The 19813-nt window shown below is 39.5% G+C and overlaps 1 protein-coding gene across 2 annotated transcripts in view; it reads left to right on the top strand.

The window, feature by feature from the left end:
• ZRANB1 (zinc finger RANBP2-type containing 1) overlaps positions 1-19813 on the top strand; it is a 45058-nt gene that overhangs the window by 4385 nt on the left and 20860 nt on the right. Inside the window, exons 2-3 of one of the 2 annotated variants that reach the window (XM_075717723.1) lie at positions 8789-8886; positions 9658-10508. In XM_075717723.1, coding sequence (XP_075573838.1) covers positions 9692-10508 — 817 coding nt within the window. In that variant the 5' untranslated portion in view covers positions 8789-8886; positions 9658-9691. Of the gene's footprint in view, positions 1-8788; positions 8887-9609; positions 10509-19813 lie in introns of both variants that reach the window. The other variant, XM_075717722.1, reaches the window with a different exon arrangement.

The following is a 19813-nucleotide window of genomic DNA, read 5'->3' as shown; positions in this document are numbered from 1 at the left end:
AAACCATGTGGCTCTTGGTGCATAGTCAGTTGATTATCTGGGAAGAAAAATGACTGTCAGAAATTTCATAAATGTGGATAATTCTAGCAAAAAATAGGAAATTTGCTCTTTGAAGGTGATTGGTTTATGAGAGAATCCTATTTCTTGTGGTTGTAAAGACTGTAAGTGCATTGTGTGAGTGTTGACTTGTACTGCTTTCAGGCTAATGGGCTTGAAAGTACTACTTCTGTCTCCATTCATCTTCCCAGTATCTAAGCAGGGATTCAGTGGAGACAGCTGGCAAATTTATTAGTTGCTGCTATCTGAATACTCCCCTGAAACAGCTTCAATCTACAGCTCCGAGTCTTAAGTCTTCTGCAGTTTCAAGAAGTGTTGAGTATGCGCTTATTTTCATGCTAGGTCTTTTATTTTCTGGTGGTGGTGGTTTTTTTTTTTTTTTTTAGTTCTCACTACCATGCTAAATCAGGACTACTTTGTGCTAGGTGTTTTAACAATGTCTGATTGGCATTTATGCCTTCTGTCGGATGGGCCTGTGGGTTTATGTTTTGGCTACAAAGGCTTCCCCTTACTGTGTGCTTGTCGGGAAGCTGATTTGTTAGGTTAATGGTTGGACTGGATGATCTTAAAGGTCTTTTCCAACCAAAACGATTCTATGATTCCATGATTTTTATCTTGCTGAAGGGTTGGGATGGTCTGCTGCACTATTTACATTTTTTTTTTTGACCTCCGCATTACTGTTTAGCTTGGCAGGGATAAAAATAATTGTCACCTCATAGCTTTTAAATGGTTTATTTAAAGAAGGTTGTTCAGTGTCGTCTCTAGCAGAAAGTTATTCCCACTCCCCAAAAGCAGGTGGGTTACTGTTTTAGAGCTGTTACTCTGAAACTTTGTAGCAGCTCAGAGTTCCTTGCAGTGATCTTGGAGCTGTTGGACATGTATTGCGAGCAAAATACAGATTGCTAATCATAAGGTTAAAAAAATAGTGATTTAAAAAACCAAAACAAAACCTGATATCACTCCTTTAGAAGGAGGTTGAATTTGTTTTCCCTGTGATATTTGATGCCAGTTCTTTGCGCTATGTTAAGCAGCGACATACACAGTAGTGGGTTTTGTGTGCTGTGATAATACCATTTTTGCTTCTCTCTCTCTTCCACCCTCCTGTCCCCTTTTTTTTTACTTTGCTGTCTCACTAGTGTCTTAAGAAGAGCTGGATAAAATCAGTGTAGCTTGTATGTCTTACTTGAGCTGGAACTAGTCTTAAAGGCAATTGGGCTCAATTGCAAATGTGTATACCAAAGATGGTCCTTAACTGTATCTGAAAGTGGCTTGCCATTAATTAGGAGGAAAGTACACAATAGTTGATGTTGAGTGTGTGTTTCCTTGTTTCATTTGGAGGCAGGTGGTTTTTCTCCACCAAATGGTGAATCTGTCTGCATCTAGCCATGATCTAATTTATGGTCAGCCAGTATTGAGGAGGTCCAGAGGATAATTACTAGAATTGAATGTCAAACGTACAAGTCTTTATATAATGTTCCCTGGTTGTTGGACAGGTTTAAGTGTTTTTAGGTTTTGATGTCTGACTCCACAGTGTGTTTTTAGTCAGAGAGTGACATCTGGTTTTCCTCATGGCTGAGATCTAAACCAAAATGAGTCTCATGTTTTAGGCATATAGTCTAAACACAGATAAAGTATTTTTTTGTATTTGACCTCACTTTTTGTAAAGGATCCTCTGGTTCAACTTGTGTATTTTGTCTGATGCAAGTGTCTTAAAAATGAAGTTTTAACAATCCTGTTGTGTTTTATTGCGTTATGTTTGTTACTGTGTTGTACATCTTATCTTGAGTCGGTATTCATCTGTTGCTGACTCTTCATGATGATCAGATTCACTAAATGTTGCTGGCTGTATTTATGCGAATATTCTATCATAGCTCATTATTTTGAGTCACATTGCTTGGTTTTTGATTAGTACTGTGTGGGAGATGCTGCATATTATATAACTGTTGATCTGCTTACTCTCATTTTCCCAAATGGTATTGGTTTCTAAGTAAGCAGTTGTATTTAGTCCATCCTAATATGTAGTAACATCTCATCTAAATAGATGTTTGCTCGTAATTGAGTTTAAAACAAAATCACCCACCCCTCCACCCCCCCGCAAAAAAAATGTAACGCGCTCCTGAAATAAGAAAGAGGACTGAACTGCAAGCCGCTGCTATTGTTTTTATCGTTTTCAGTAGTTAAAGTTTTCCTAGCTTTTAGTCAGAAATTTAATAGAGCTATATGTAGTCTGACCCATTTGAGATGAGTAACAAATAAAATGGAAACTTGTACTTCGCAAGTTACACAGCGGGATTAACTGCAGTGGTTAAGAGCACAAAATTCTTCGGGGGATAAACATAAAAATAAAAAAAAAAACCAGCAGAAAGAGTGGATGTTTAGTATCATCAAATACCTGTTAATTCTGTGGTGAGTTTTCAGCTTTTGCAGAAGAGTCTGTTTATATTTAGGTCTACATCCTAACCTAAAGTTCATTGTCAGTTCTTGTATTTCAGATGTATCCTAAGATCTGTAACCTCCTGAATGTTTGACTTCTTGCTGCGTAGAACGTTTGCAAAATTAGGCATCCTCTTGCATTAAAACTGCATATAAATTCTCTTGCTTATGCAAAGTCAGGCTTTAAGGTTTATTTGAAATGATAGCAGTTGGATTGGAAGTGTGAATAGAATATTGAAAAGAAAGCTGAAGCAAAATCAGTGTAATTTTTCTGAATATTATAAGTAGCTAATAAAGTAGACTAAAGATGCTTTGAAATGAGATGTGAATCCATAAATCAAAATGAAAGCAATTTTTTATTAATTGTATGTAAATGAAGCCTGTCAGAATTCACCCAATGAACAGACTTCTAAATGTTTTCAAAAGTTACTACTTACTTTCTCAGAATTTTTTTGGTTAAGAGAACTGCATTTCTTGCAGCACATTTCTTTGTGAAAGAGCAAGTCTTCTGTTTTTTAACTAATTGCCCGCTTACGAGAGTAGATGAAAAGTTGTACATAATGAAGGAGGTCATACCTAAAAATCTGCAGTGCAGAGTATTTGTTGACAGCCTAGACTATCAAAACTGAAGAAGAATGTTAAAACTCATTTAACATACGAGGCTGTAAATACTTAGTGTAACTAAAATATTTTCAATTTTTCTTTTCTCATGCACCATTAATGTTAATAGTTTGTAGATTGTGACTTACGTGGCAACAATTTGGTCTTTAATAGAACTGAGGTTTGTGCCAATTTTAACTCATTGATGCCTCTCTCAAGACAGCAGCATTCTTCGTGTTAATGGGAGCAAAGGAATAGGTCTGCTGCTCAGAAGAGCAAAGGTGATCCTTGTGTGTTTTGAGAGCAGTGCTCTTACTGGGATGAGAATGGGAACTATAATGTAGTTTGACAAAAGACTCTGTCTGCCAACATAGTTCTTGCTTTGTATTTTATAAGAAGGGGGTTTCTGCGTTCTGTAATGATAGCTGCAGTCTGAGACCAGTTCCTACTGTCTGTACTGCAAATAGCCAGCTAGTGTTCTTTAAAGAAATAAAAACTTCGTAAGTAAAAAACCCCACCTCAGAGAGCAGCTTGCAGAAAACGATTTCAGCGCGCTCTTCCTGAGATGACAAAGAGTATTTTCTCCTTTTTGCTGATCTGTTTGGGACAGTATCCTTTTATTTTTAAAGAACTGTCCTAACAACCAAAGCAAACTATGCTGACTTGTTAAACTCCTTGCTTCAGTGTAGTTAGGCTAATGCAGAAAATGCTTCTACATTTGTGACTTCGCAGTAATCTTTCTGTTCTTTATTATAGTACATAGTTATTGCCCTTACTGCAAAGCTTCCAAGATTCAGCGCTAATCTGATTTGGTTGTCCCATTGACAAGGTCAATGTTCTTAATTTTTTTTTTTTTTTTTAAAACTAATTTGCAGAGACGACAATGAACTTACTGTTAGTTCCTTTCAAACTATAGAAGCCTAGGTTCAGGTTTTATGCTTTTAATATACTGATCTGTTGAGGCTTATGCTGAATTCTTGTGGAAGCAGTCATGCAAGAGTAGCGAATAGTTGAAGGTGATGTAAGTTTAGTAAGTTAAGAGAAGAAGGTGTCAGTAAAATTCCACCTTAGGAAGTTAGGCAAGGCAAATTTCATGTGAAAACCCATTCTTAATACTTGGCAATACATTTCAAATAGGTTATTTAAAAATGTCAGTTGTTTTTGTTGAAGTGTATTGATAGTGTGATATTTCACAAGGATTCTTGGACCCAGATAACAAAAGTGAATTTGAGCCAGTTAAATAGCAATGTCTTTTACGTAAGAAATTGTTGAGAAGGATTTTGGAGAGTTTACAAGTTTGAAAGAAACAAATTGGCCTTTTTGATTTAAGCTTGTGTACAGCTCTCTTATCTTCTAGACCTTCCTACTGGCTGTATTTAAAAATTGGCAAAATTTTTGTTTGATGAGTCCGTTCGTACAACTTATATGCGCTTTAAAAAGGTACCATGGTTAGAGTCAGCAACAGAGTGGCAGTGTTTATAAATGTGTGTGTTTGGAAACAGTGAAATCAAACCGTTGCTTTGTTTCCTGCTGTGAACAGTTGACTCAAATTCATCTTACACATCTTTTAAAAACATTCTGCAGTTTTACAGAACAAAACCAGCTACAACTGTCTGAATTCAGACTAGTGCATGTTTTATCACAACCATTTAAGGTGATAATCCAGATGTGTGATTTTTAACAGGTTTTCCTTTTACAGCTTTAATTAGAAAGCTTATTTGTGTATAAATGAACTTCAGTTTCGTAAGAAGTATGCTAATTTTTTTATGGGTAATTGGAAGAGAACTTGAGGTAGTGACGTACAAAGGGGAGCGCTTCTGAAAATGTGTCAAATTATGCGGGGTTAATCATAGGCAGTTCTTCTTGAAAAGCTGTTTGTCCATCATGTGTATATATAAACTTCACAGCAACATTATCCGGCTGTTAGCGAGCAATTACAGCTGTCAGATTGAGACCCCTTCTTGGTAGATGTACATTTAAATACACCATGTTTCATAATACATAAAGAATACAGTCAGTGAAAGTGCTGCTGTTTGATCTTTCGCTTTGACTCGCAGTCCTGTTCCTCTCTGCTCCTTTTTGTGGTTGGATGTGTGAAAGGTGTTAATTCCACACTCGTAAACTGTTGAGTTAATGGATTCTGCATTTAGTTATAGAGACCTCTCTGTCTTTCAGAACAAGGTGCTTCTGCTTATTTTGTTCCTCTAAAAAGTTGCTTCAGTGTTTTTAAAATAAAAATAAATAACCCAGCCTGCCTTTCTTTTTTGGAGCAGCCTAAGAGAGGCAGCTACATTGGAGGGGAAGGAGGGTGGATCTCTTTTGCCTTCCAAGTCTTGCTGAAGGCTTAGGTTCATACCTAAGCTCCCTTTTCCCTTGTAAATACAGAAACAGTTAGCTTTGCTCAAAAATCCGTACACAGGAGTAAACCGAATTAAGGTGGGAATGCTGATTTGATCGGTATAATTACGTCAGGTTTCTGCCAGCACAGATGCCAGCACCATCCCAGCAAAAAGTCTGTAGTGTAGAGTGGTCTAAATCAGTGTCTGGCCTGTTTACAGGGAAGGGCTTGATTGTTTAATGAAGTGGAGCTCCATATTGTTCCTTGTTTGAGCCAAAGGGAAAGTAACTTCTGGACATAGTGAATAATTAAATTGAGTGGAGTATGATATATCCCATCATAAAAATGTTATTTGATGACTTCGCTATTTCTTCCCAATTTCTGTGTGCCATTTTTTGTTTTCCCATGTACCTAAAAAGAGCATTCTTAAAAGTTGAAACAAAGCAAAAGAAAAACCTGTGACTGTTCTAGGTGGCCTTTTCTCCCTGGCTTTATTTGGTAAAAAGGCAGTCTGATAAAGTGTTGATTTTTCTTTGTTACTTGATTTATCAGAATTTAATATATTCTTCTCTTTAATGTACTGAGTTACTCTACTAGTCTGTCCAGAAGGTATTTAGCACACTGTATAAACTGATCAATTGGAACTTACCTGGAGTTTTGTGGGTTTTAATTTCTTGTCTGCTCATGCCTTTTTGACACTAAGGCATGCACCTGCGCCTCACAGTCACTCTTGTGCTATTTCTCTGTGAGAGGAGGTACTACATGATTCAACTTCTCCTCAGCGAAGAATCTAAAACAACAAGTTAACTTGAAGACAGAGTGGCAAAGAAGTAATTCTGAAAAAATGTAACAAGCTTCAAACTGCTCAGTGACTGGATGATGGTCCTGTGTCACCAGTAAACCAGATGGTTCTGGGATCCCTGGGGTGGGGTGCAGTTGGGGGTCAGAGCAAGACCTCAAAGTTTAAAAAAACAAACAAACAAAAAAAACCCAACAAAACAAAACAAAAAAAACCCCAAACCAAAAATAAACACCCTAAAAAAACCCACCCTGATCTGTGAAAGTGCTGAATTTCCTCATCTAGCTGTGCCATAGTGGGTGTTGGCAGAGCTATCAAAGAAGAGAAGTTGCATTGCTCCATTGAGCCTTTTTACATTCTTTACTTCATAATAACCTGGGGCCTCGTGTTTGGCGGGCGCGGGCTCGTATCGGAGGCTTTCGAAGCTGCAGATACTCAGCTTCTCTAAGAATCATGTCTGAAAGCATCTAGCTTTTTAAGGGGCGCAGAGAATAATTGCAGCTAAAAACCTAATCTCATGATACATATGAAAGCTTTTCTGTAACACAGTATGTACTGTGCTTTTCAGTTTCCCAAATGGTATCTCAGTATTTGTTTAGATCCTTTTTGCCAGCAGCTGCTTTTCAACTTGAGCAGCAATCTCCTTTGCCAGTCATAATGGCAGTAAAACAGACGATGCTTTGTTTTCTTGCCCCATCCCAAATGTGGGTTGGGATTTGTCTGCAACGGGAACTGCTGGGTTTAAGGCTTTACAAACTAGGGCAGGTAAGGGACCATTTACAGTTACAGATCCCTCTCCGGCTTCATCACACGTTGTATGCTGATCTAGCTTTTGGTTGAAAGCATTACCTACTGAAAACATACCAGGTTCTGCTCAGGTAGAACTTATTCCCAAGCTTGTTTTGGGCATTGAAGTATTGGGACGGCCGCTTTCTGGTTGCCCTTGGCAGCAGAAGCGAGACTGCTCTTGGCAGTTCTGTCGGTGGCAGTTGGCAGGTGCATGGACTGTGCGCCGCTTCCTTCTCTTTTCTGAAAACCATGTTCAACTGCCTTAAGTTCCTAACTAGGAAACGTTAATATCTCAGAAAACTCTCTACCGTTTACAGAGAGAACAAGCTTATTAAGAAATGTTAAAAGTCATTAAAGAACTTATTTTGGGAATTAGGGGGGGAAAAAAAGTCTTGACCCAGTGGAACAGATAAATCTAGCATATTGTGTACTCGTGTAGGAGGTGTTTTAGCAAAGCTTTAGTTTGTTTATGGAGTAGAGAAACTGTTTTTCCTCCAAGTCTCTGAAAAGTCTTCTTTATGAAGTCACCTTTAGTAAAATCAAGTTGACTTTTTGTATTCTCTTGTATATGTATGTATTTTTCACTTCTTTTATTACAGATATGGGGACCCTGGTAAGATCTTGCTCTTTTTTTTTCCATTATGCATGGGCATCGACCTTTATGAGGAACGGTGGAGGGGAAGCAGTAGGAAGTCTAATTGCCTTCTCAGCACATTCCTTAGTCTAACACAGTTTTATAACGTATAGGTGGGAGTAAAGTGCTCTGCAGGCTGTTCAAACAAGTAACATTACAACCCGAGCTTTATGAGAAAGCTTTTTGTGTTCCTGATTGGTCATCTGCTTTCACGCAGCATAAATACGGATTGCTGCTGAAAAGGATAGTCCTGCCCTCTCCTCTGTCCTGGCCATGCGATAGCCTCTCATTCATGCAGCCACCTGATCTGGTGAATAGATCTGAGTCAAGCTGTTGGAAAAAAACCTATGCTGCCTGCTGGAGTACACGGAAGGGAGACAGTAGCAATAAGGGGGACAAATTTCAGTGGACATTTAGCTATACCTTGTTAGAGCAAGGTGTGTGCGAAGGTATTTCAGTGAAGAACGTACTAACTCATAAAACATTTCCTAACTGGAGAAGAGGTATAAACTAATTTTTTAGTTCAATGTGTCTAGTTTTGAATTTAATCTTGTTGTGTAACTTCTCTTTTGAGTTTCTGTTTACTAGACTCCAGGTGGTTTTGTTATCCAAGAGAGTTGCAATGTGATGAATGAGAATTGTTCGTCAATTGATGTGACAAATTTGTATTTTGAACAGTTTTGCATGCTTAAAATAGCACATAATTGAGTCTTAGAATCGTTATCCAACATATATGGTAAGGGAGGAAATGGACTGTATATATTTTTCTATATATATTTGTCCTTTACCTACCTCACCCTTTGCCTCTGTTTTGCCTTCTACACAAACTGGAGGGGATCAAAACTTTTCTTCCTTCCCCATCTTAAGTTTCAGATTCCAGTAAGTGTTTGTAGACGTTTTGGTGTGAATTGGACGTTGCTTGGATCTAATTCTTTACTTCAGCAGATTGATCGCTTGTGTGGTGACTGGTTCTTTATTGGTTTATTTTAACCAGTCTGTACGTTAGTCTCAGCAGGTCACGACTGAGTTTGAACAAGTAAATTGGGATCAGAATAGGTGTGGCATTTAATAATTAACTTTCTGGTTACTCAGGTCCAGTAGGAAACCTATAATGAGTCTGTTTTCATTTTGTTTACAGGAATAGTTATCTGCTTAGTCTCATCCTTCATATTTGGCAATCTGAGGAAAAGATCTGAGCCAGCATGAAGACAGAATCCCTTCTTCATTAGAGAAAAAGTGAGTTGGAATTGGATTGTAATCTGGGTTTGTAGAATGGAAATACGGTGTTAGCTTGTCAACGCACACAGCTTGTGTGCTTGCTTTCAAAGTGGTATTTTAACTTTATAACACTACTACTATGAGTGATGTCCAATCAAGGCCTAGTCTTGCTTAAGCACATGTATAACATTTTCAAATGCATGCATTTTATGTAAACTCCTACACCCTGCTTCTTCGAAAGAACTGCTTACTCATTGTATAACTGCCCACCTGATATGCTCCTTCCTTCCAAATCCTGTGAGGTCTTGCAACAGACCTCACAGGATCTAGACTTTGTGTTCCTTTTCTTGTACTGCTGTAATCATATTGAGTTTTATTTTAATAGTTTAATATTTGTGACTTGCTTCTGTAGCTGTTCTGGTCTCTTCTCCAGTATTCTCAGTGCTTAATGTGTGTCTGTTTTCTGAATTTGTTTTGGAAGCCTCTGTGCAAATTTAAGAAATTCCAGAAATGCAGGACTGAGTTTTCATTTCTGCACTAGGAAATCCTGAATTCTGCATTTAAAATGGTGTTAGCTCAAGTCTTGCCATTTGCATAGCGCTTTTTCTCCCCCTAAATGTTCTAATAGTATCAAGAAAAAAAGTTTGCCCATTTGCCCAGCCTGATTTTTATATTTGGTGCAGTACACATCAACTGGGTTAAATCTCATTTACTTTCTTTTTTTTTTTTTTTTTGAAACAGAGCTCCTATGCAACCATTGTGTACTAATGATGTATTCTGATTACTTAGCTTTCTGCCTGAAGCAGTTCATTTCAAGAAGTACATGATGACAGAGCGTGGAATTAAATGGGCTTGTGAGTATTGTACATACGAAAATTGGCCATCTGCAATCAAATGTACCATGTGTCGTGCTCAGAGACCTAGTGGAACAATTATCACAGAAGATCCATTTAAAAGTGGTTCAAGTGATATTGGTAGAGACTGGGACCCTACGAGCACTGAAGGAGGGAGTAGTCCTTTGATATGTCCAGATTCTAGTGCAAGACCAAGGGTTAAATCATCTTACAGTATGGAAAGTGCAAATAAATGGTCGTGCCACATGTGCACGTACTTGAACTGGCCAAGGGCGATCAGGTGTACTCAGTGCTTGTCTCAACGTAGGACCAGGAGTCCCACAGAGTCTCCTCAGTCTTCAGGTTCTGGTTCAAGATCAGTCCCTTTTTCTGTTGATCCATGTGAGGAATATAATGACAGAAATAAACTAAACACAAGGGCTCAGCACTGGACCTGTTCTGTTTGTACATATGAAAACTGGGCGAAGGCCAGGAAATGTGTCGTATGTGATCATCCCAGACCTAACAACATAGAAGCAATAGAACTGGCAGACACAGAAGAGGCTTCTTCAATCATAAATGAGCAAGACAGAGCTCGATGGAGAGGAAGCTGTAGTAGTGGTAATAGCCAAAGAAGATCTCCGCCTACAACCAAACGTGAATCTGATGTGAAAATGGACTTCCAAAGAATTGAATTGGCTGGAGCTGTTGGCAGCAAGGAAGAACTTGAAGTTGACTTCAAAAAACTAAAGCAAATAAAAAATAGAATGAAAAAGACTGACTGGCTGTTTCTAAATGCTTGTGTTGGTAAGTTGCTTGCTGCTACCTTATACTGTTATGCTTGTGGTTAGGTATTTTGGGAGAATGAAGAATTAGAACATAGACTTGACATTTGATTTCGAAACACTTTTTTTAATCTCTGCATTTAATTTTAAAAAGTAAACCAAATGTGGAAGTTCCTGAAGTAGCACCTGCTAAGAGAGGGTGCAGAGTTCATCCATAATCTGAACAGGATTAGACATGTTTCCCAACTATGCTTGGATGTTTTTGACCTCTTGTAGAAATGGATATCCTTGTAACCAAATCTTGTTGTTCTATGTAGTCGTCAAAAGGTGGAAAAGTTCCAAAACCAGTCTACAGAACGATGTAATGCATATAGTACTGTAAAAAATGCCATTACCGGATAAATAAAATTACTCTTCTTTTTGCTGTGGCAAGATATGCTAGTAGAATCAGCAGCTGCAGCTTGGGAGTATTTGTAAACACTGTAGAGCTTGCAACAGTACAAGATGCTCTGTCAGATGTTAAAAATAACACCAAAATATGTAGCTCCAAGAAACTGCATGTGTAATACTGACCTTGAAAGTAATAATGTTGTATTAATACAGATACTGTGTTGTAAATGTTTACAGGCTTTCTGAAAGTATTTTTGTAGTCAACTGCTTCAAAAAATTCAAATACCAATTTTGTTTTGTATTTTAGTGCTTTCCTAAGGAAATTCTGGATAATTCTCCCAATGCTGTTAAAGAACAGAGACATGTGAGAGCAGGGTTTTCTTCAGTTGTTGACCTTGTGAGTTAACTTTTGTGCTGTAACTTCCCAGAAGCAGATATCTTGTGCCCTAGCATACAAGCAGGTTAAACACTTGAAATACGCAACTATTTTTAGAGTAAAACACTTCATTTGAAACTCTGGTGCCACTAGTATGTCTCGTACTGTTCCTTAATCTTTCATGAAGTCACTTCATGGTTGTTAGAATCGAAAAACTAATTTGTGGAGCTGCTTTATTTAATATATTTGTTCAGGTGTAAATGTTTTTAGGCGTATCATGGGTTTGGTTTCTCTGAGCTAATAAATATTCCAGTTTATTTTTGTGTTGTGTGAATAGTTGGACAAGCACATTTCCTTTTGAAAATAGTTAGATGCCTCAGTATTTCCTGATACCTTCAGCTCATTACATGCTAGCAGATGTGCAGTGCTTTTTCCTTCTGAAATGAAGCAGTTGAAATTCTGTATGGTATTTCATAAGTTATCAAATACCCAAGATCAATTGTTGGAGGCTGTTCCTGTGCCTTACAAGAGTCTATCTTGTAATCTGATAGCAATTGTATTAAATATTAGGGTTTTTTCCTTCTGTTTTTGAAAAGTGATTTTTTTTTTTTTTTTGGACTATTCCAATGTTACTTAAAATATTTCACACTTTCAGATTTAATCTGTGTGGGAATGGTTGTATTTATATTTAAGAATGAGTTTTGCAAGTATTTAATGTTGCTTGTGCCTGTACGATTGTACCTCGAACTCAAAACTACGTTCATAGGAACTTTGTAAGACCATAATGATTTGGTTCTTTTAAAATGAAAAGAGTTTGAAGGTATCTTGAAGGGATCTTGATGAGAAAGTCAGAATGCAAATGGAGTTGTGTGCTGATTTTTTTTTTTCCCCTCCCCCCCTCCCCTTTTTTTTTTTTTTTTAAACTAGTGTTTTGCTGAAAGATTTCATGGATTCCTTTCTGTAACCTAAATGCTTACTATACTTCAGCTCTTTAACTGAGGGGAAAAAACCAGCAACCCAAGCTGTTAATTATTAATCCTTCATTACAGAATTTCATTTTGCATATCACAGATGTCTTGTTTTTCCAAATACTCCTTGTAGCAGGAATAACCTTAGGAAGATTGATGAAAACTTCGTAGATCCTTTTGTGGCTGTCTCTGGATGTTTTACAGAGTGTAACCGTATTGGAAAGGTATACCAGTTTAACCAGTAATTTTAAAAGCAATAAGCCACATTTGTGCTGGTTTGTTGTCTTACTGTGACATACTTAAAACAATTTAACTGTCAACTGAACAATTTTGCCTGAAGCATATGTTCTTACCATTGAAATCAGTGGAGTTATTGTGACTTAGCGAGTTACTGTTTGTTAGCCAGCTGGAGCTCTTGTGAACTTGTAGCCGAGCCGAACGCTTGTCAATCCTTAGCCAAACACAATTATGAAATAGGACAAGTTCATGTTAAATGTCAAGTAAGTTTGTGAAAATTGATGGAGTAGGAGTTGGTATGTAGTCTGTTACCATGGTCCAGCTGCTGGGTGGTGGCTTGTTAGGATTCAGTAACTTCAGACTGCGCACCTCCAAGTTTAAGCTCAGTCAGTTGTGGAGGGTCCATTTGCTTGGGGTCTGTTTTATGTGGGAGAGATGTATCGCTTTAAAGTTTTTGGATGTACAAAGTGTAGCTTTCCCTGAAGTTAAAAATAAAAATTAGAGGAGCAGGAGTAATTGTTGGCAGACTGGTTATTTTCTTTCCTCTTAGTAGATACTGTCTTTCAGAAGGTACCAAGGAAAATGTGTGTTACTTTAGGACAGCTGTTTACTTAACTCCCTCTTCTCATCTCAACTCTAGTATAAAATTCTTTTCACTAGATTTCAAATTTAATGTCGAGTTTTCATTAAAAACATGTATCAGACTGCTTTTTTCCCCACATTTGTTGTTTTTGCTGAAACATGAAGATAGATGTGTATCTTGTGTGGATTTAGAAAAGCACCTGTGTGTGTTTGTGGTTTTTTGTTTTGTTGGAGATGCCCATTAATGCTCTGCCCGCCTCAGTAAATAAATACGCCATCAAGGCTTCTATTCCTTGCAAATCTAGGCTGTACAAAATGTGGCGAGGGCAACTTTTGCATTTCTGCATGAATAGTTTCCTTGATGGAGGGTATTCTTTCTGAATCAGAAGAATTAGTGGCGTTCCCCCTTTCAAACTCTGCAAGTAAATGTATTAAATGATATTGTTATTAACTTGTTTTTTGCAGCAGTGGATGCATCTGTCAAATGATTCATTCTCAAAAGGATGAGATTTTAGAACTGATTCATTTAGTTAAAATTTATTAAAATCAAAGCAGAACATGTAGTAGGTATGGTTGTTAAATAACATGACTGGCTACAAATGTCATTTTGAATCGCAGTGGGATATTACAAATGGCTTCTGCAAGGCCACCAATGCTTTCTACTGTACTGGCCTAGTAAAAGGTTAATGTGAAGTCCGAGGCGACTCTCATTTTTTGGAGGAGGGGGGAAGCTAACGTATAGTTAAAGACAATGGAGCCTACATGGTATCTGTGCCAAAGAGACTGTAGGAGAGCTTTGGTGGCCTGTGGGGCTTAGGGGGTCTGATGTGTAAGAAGAGCAGTGCTGCCGTGGGGCCTGGGGAAGCTGGTTATGGCCAGCTGTGGATTTAACTAGTAGAAATGGACGAAGATGGTCATGACTATAAAACCTCTCTAGCGCTCAGAGTTTGCTTGGGGCTTACATTTCAGTACTTGCCGAAGCTCCCCCTCTCCTGGCACGTCAGGGCTGGGTTTTACAGCGGTGCTAGCCGAGTGTGGTTGCTGTGGAGCACTGCTGGGGATTCTTGGGCTGTGTCTTTAACTCTTGAGCTTGAACTGTAGCCCACAGATTGAAAGTAAGCTGCATTTCTTCTTTTCATTTCTCCTCCAATCCTGCTTATTAGGTGGTGCCAGAGAGCATGCTCTTCTCTTTCGGTTCAGGTCAGTAAGGTAGCTGCTCCCATCATGGGCCAGACTTCCCCTCCTGGCGATGGTAGCTCCAAAACCAAGTAGACAGGCATTCTTCTCAGCTCTGTGAAAGAAACAACTAACAGTGTGTTTTTTAAACAAATCCAAAATATTTAGAGTGATCTGTAATGAATCTTGTTTTGCAGTATGTCCTTAAAAGGACTGTTAGTTCATTCCTAGTATTCCGACATATGTGTCTGCTTAGTTTTTTCTTTGTCGACTACTTTATCTCTCTTACAGGGTTTTTTTTCTTCTGTCCTTTTCTCACTTTGGTTTTCTGAAGTAGTACCAAACGTGTTACCCAAACCTTCAGAAACGCTGCGGGAAAGGAGAGTCGTTCTGTCCCAATTTAGGTGTGGAGTTGGCTGGGCAGTGTCCTGGACTGCTCTGCAGCTACCGGAGAGATGGAGGCCGCCTCCTGATCTGTGCCTTGCAGAGCGTGTGGCTCTTCGCTGACAATAAAGGCAGACTGAAGGGGCTGACGTGCCACGGTGCTTTCAGCCGGCACTGCCACCCAAAGTAGTCCTGGCTGCTTGCTTCTGTCCTCCTCCTGGCATGTTTGCGTGCCGACGTACAGTGAAGTGCGTCTGGAAACTAATCTTGCTCAAAATGAAGCTTGAAGAGCTCGATGAGGGGATCTTTTTGTGGGGGGCGTGGTGGTGGTTTTGTTTGTTTTGCTGTCTTAGTAAACTCCGGCTGGTTTCCTTATCACATCTGTGGTACAGCTGAACCTTGCTGGGGTTGTTTATGCTGTAGTAAGGGAGTGGGGAGTGTATGGGTGGGAACAAGCTGCTGGAGGCGGGGAAGGGTCACGCACCTTCCTTGCTGGTGTCAGTTTAGGCTAGCTTGAGCTGTTTGGGGAAGTGTAGCATGAATTGGTCACTGACAGGTGAATACCTGCCGCACTGGCCTTGGCTACGTACAGCAGACAGGGCCTGCTGGGATGGTGGGGGGGAGTCCTGGTGCGAGCTGTGCAGCCTGGCCTCCTTCCCCCGATCCTTTGTGATACTGAGAAGCATGACCTGGCAGACTCCTCTGCTGTGCCAGGTAACGATGATGTAAGCTTACAACTTTCACCTGGATAAGAAATCCTATTGTATTGTTGTCTGTCCCCTATACATATATTCTATCATAACTACATTTGTGTGTGTGTGTATCTTTCAGAGTAGGTAAAACGCTGCATGCCTTACTCATTGGTCAAAAATCTTAGCTCCTGAAACACACTTTTATTTTGGTCTCTTGACTTCTTTTTTTAAACGCTCAGTGGTACTTTATGCTAAAAATAATTGAACAAATGATCAAGTTAAAAATAGTTACTTAAACTTGCCTTGGAAGCACTGATGGTTAACTTTAGTATAATTCGTGATTTTTCCGCTGTCCAGCCTCCCTTTAGGGTGCAACCCTGCAAGCAACCGGTCGGCCTTTAATGCGACAAAGGGTATGGATACGTCCAACAGATAGGAGAGGGGATAAGGACATCTTTCAACAGTTCTTCTTACATGTGTGCTGCTTTCTCTGGTAATGAATGATATGTTAGAAACCCGCATGGACTGTATATAGGGGTAAGAGCTGTTTGTCTGGAAAAAAGAATAGATGATAGTCATACTGTCGTGCATTGGATGGCTTCAAGTTTAAGGTACATGTCGTCTTGGAAGTTAGTTACTTATTTTTAAGCTGATGCAACTTTCTCTGCTTCAGGAATTTAAAAAAAAAAATGAGTATACAGAAGGTTCTGTCTCAAGCTGTCATTACCTAGAGAGTGATCTGCTGTTGATTGTGTGCTAGTACTAACAAGGGAGGTCTTGGAAATGAAGAAAGAGGAGAATGAACTGAAGGGTGTGGTTAGAGGCCCATAAAGGTTTTTCAGACAATCCCTCTCTTTTTTATTGATGTGTCATATTTGCTTGCAAAGGAGTTCTTCCTCTAAGAGATTTCTCTCAGACTGAATGTTTTTGGTGCTCAAAATGCTGAAATGGAGTGGTTATTGACAACAAGACTTGCTTTCTGGCCACCTGATGCACCCCTGGTGAATAGTTGGAAGAGGATGAGGGCTGAGCTCCAGACTGCAGCTTGCGTGGTTGAACCACAGCTCTTCAGCACTCTCAATGCTAGAGGAACAGTAAGCTTTTTAACAAGTGTCAGAAATAGGTTTTAATGTGTCAGTTGGTCAGCCCCTCACTTGCTGGAAGGTCACCTTGGCACTTAAACCAATCTTAGGATTGGTCTGCAGATGAGTAAATGAGAGCACATATGTGATGTAGACCACTTGCAATTGTATCTGTGGCAGAAGAGAAGCAGCACAGGGCTCTACGTTTCTGATCCGGTCTATGTTGCGGAAGGATCTGTCTCTGCTTCTGACTTTGAAAGTGTGCGGTTTGGTTGTTTGAGAAATTTGCCTTCTATTACCAAGCAGTTCAAGGAATAGGAAGTTGAATACAATTGTCCCACTGACGAGGCACAATGACCTTCTTAAGAGCAAGTGTTTCCTTTTGTAGTCTACTCAAATGCGAGAACGCATTGTTCACCGTAGCACTGCTACCTCCTTGAATAAAAGAAATTTGGGTTGTTCTTTAGGTATTTTATCTAAACAGAGGCATCTTCACACTCTTCTGTTAATTTAGCAAAAAATGTATTTATTTTAGCAGGTATGTTATTGATATTAAGTCTCTTTGGTTTTGCTTGCTTCATTTCAGCTTAATCCTTTCAAATCTTTTTCAAAGATTTAGGATGCCTACCCTGTAGTATATGCAAGACTGCACATGTGCCTTTTATACAGTGATGCTTTTACAGTTTTGAGGGTCAGGAGCCTACTGCAGGGTGGGCTGCTCTAGGCTGTCTGACCCACTGCTCTTTGCTCTGCAATTGCTCATTTGTCTCCACAGCAGCTCAACTGAGGCATTGTTGAGGAACCTTTCACAAACAGCAAACGTGGTTGAAGCGAGGGTTACTATTCTCTGTTCTTTCTTGCTTTTAGTGTCTCTCACTGCATATTTAAACCTTGCTGCTGTTGGGAACTGTTTGTGGAGCTGGTGGGTCCCTGTCCTGACCCGCTGAGGCAGTGCTGCTGCCCAGTTCTGTCTCTCCCAGCCTCTCTGCTGCCCTGTAGAAAAACGGCAGAACTGCATCGGTCTATTTGAAAGAATTTGCCTATTTCATTTGCAAGTTGTGCCAGCCAGTGTGCTGCAGAACTATCAGAAAGATAGCGAAATAAATAAAGGCTGCTGCTATAGTGTTTTCTCTGGAAACTTTTACATCCAGCTGTTCTGAAGTCATTGGGACTGTGCAGTTAGGGCAAACAGGATTTAGTTTTCTAGATATGCTTGTAAGCTCTTGCCTGTTTTCCAAGTTTACTTAACTGTGCTAAACCCTATAAATATTTACATGTTCTGAAGAATACGGTTAATAGCACCTTAGCTGAAATAGTTTGGTTTTAGCAGCTAGGCTAATTGTGGGCTTATTTAATATGAGCAAAGGTAGTAGCTGATGTCTAATAAAGAAGATGGTTGTAACGGTTGTAGCAGGAAGAATGCAGGATCAAGATGGTACACATAGTTGTTATTGGGTGATTTTTAAAGGTTTTTTTTTTAAATTTAGTCTTTTTAAATAACCCTCTTAATCTCTATCATGTATTTTCTCATATATACTGAGATTGCACATTCCCGGTCTGTGCTATCTGTAAGAGTCAGACTGTACTAGAAGAAAAAACCTTGGCTCCCGGTGCTGTGAAAGAATATTCCAATAAGAGGAAATGCCTGAATTGCAAATGAGAACACAATTGAACCTGTAAACACAGAATACTAACTTGTACTTGTATTTTTCTCATGACTTGGGTGCAACACTTGGCATTCTGTCCTGTCATTTAGGATGTCAGGCTATAGTCATGTGTTTGTGCATTAAGCAAAGCACAATTTTGGCAGGGGGGCAGGGGGCACAGACTGGTGTCTTCAGTTGCAATAATACCAGCCTGACATTTCTGGAGTCCACTTAAAAGAAAAGCTATTCTTGCTGGGGATCAGAAGTAGACATTGAGTCATAAGGATCTGTTTGCATTTGCGTAGCTCTCATAACTAATCAGAGCTGTGCCCTCGCAAGAGGTCTAGTTGTTGGAGCGCTCACGGGTGCTGTATGAACGATCTTCAGGCAAATGCCGCTCTTCCTTTTGACATTTTAACAGTCTGAGGAATGCAGTGGGTGTCAGTGGGGAATAATCCAACTGGCACGGCACTGTATCGGAACACGATTCAAAGGCTGCTTGTGTAAGTAATCAGGCACTTGTGTGTTATGAAATGTAGTGAATTATAACATCAGTAAATATTTCTGTAATATTTCTTGTAAATAGTGTTTTGTTAAGCTTTATTTAAATAGACTTAATGAATCGGAGGCTCTCATTCATCTGACAGAAATCAAAGCCATTGTAGGAATGTGCCTCCTATTGTCAGTAAAGCATATTACGGCCTCATTTTGGAGTGGTGACACTGAATTTAGGAATTGTAGGCAGTTCTTAAGAATGTTGCATGTAGGCAAGTTTACCCCATAGTTTTGGGGCAAGATTTGTGTTTTCTGGTTCAGATTTCTGGCAATCTGCCTGTTACTACTATATTTTTGCTCGGTGTCCACTGCAGCCTTGGATTGTACTGACTGGCACTGTAAACAGGCTGGTGCCTGATAAGCTGTCAGGAATTTTCCCTGTTCTTTTGAAGCAGCTAAAATGGAGTAGATATTTGGTAGGAGTAAAGAGAAATTTGGACGTTTCTTGCTGTGGCTAAGAGGGGCCAAAGAGGTTTGTAATGACCATAGCATATAGGCCCTGCAGCAGTGATGCTCTGGATATGCGGGTCACCATATTTCGGTGCAGGTTAGTACCAGACGTTACAACATGGGGCTGGTCTGCAAGAGGAAGCTTCTTGTAAGGAAATAAACTTGTAACAGGCTCTGTGCAAAAAAAAATTTTACAGAATGAGCTCTGTATGGTTTGATTTTTTTTCTTTCTTTTTTGTGTGTGTGTGTCATGTTTATTTATTGAGACTTGGTTACAAAACGGTTAGTGTATCCAGAAGTGAGTTTGGACTTGATCTAAAAATTTTCTGATGCTCTCCCTTCCGCCCATACAGTCACTTGGCTGTTTTGATTAAGGAATAGAGGATTAGATTGGGTATTAGGAAAAATTTCTTCACAGAAAGGGTGGTCAAGCATTGGAACAGGCTGCCCAGAGAGGTGGTGGAGTCACCATCCCTGGAAGAGTTAAAAAACCAGGCAGACGTGGCGCTTTGGGACATGGTTTAGTGGGCATGGGGGTGTTGGGTTGATGGTTGGACTGATGGTCTTAGAGGTCCTTTCCAATCTTAATGATTCCTAGTTTTTACTTTCATTATAAATGATCCAGCCACCAAGCCAGGAGGCATGGGGTTGCTACTCTCCCCTTAATTGGTTTAGTGGTGGAGTTGGTAGTGTTAGGTTAATGGTTGGACTGGATGATCTTGAAGGTCTTTTCCAACCTAAATGATTCTATGATTCTGTGATGACCAGATATGATGCATGCACGTGGTC

This window comes from Pelecanus crispus, chromosome 10, assembly GCF_030463565.1.
Source record: "Pelecanus crispus isolate bPelCri1 chromosome 10, bPelCri1.pri, whole genome shotgun sequence".
Lineage (NCBI taxonomy): Eukaryota > Metazoa > Chordata > Aves > Pelecaniformes > Pelecanidae > Pelecanus > Pelecanus crispus.
This window is presented reverse-complemented; position numbering and strand designations above follow the sequence as displayed.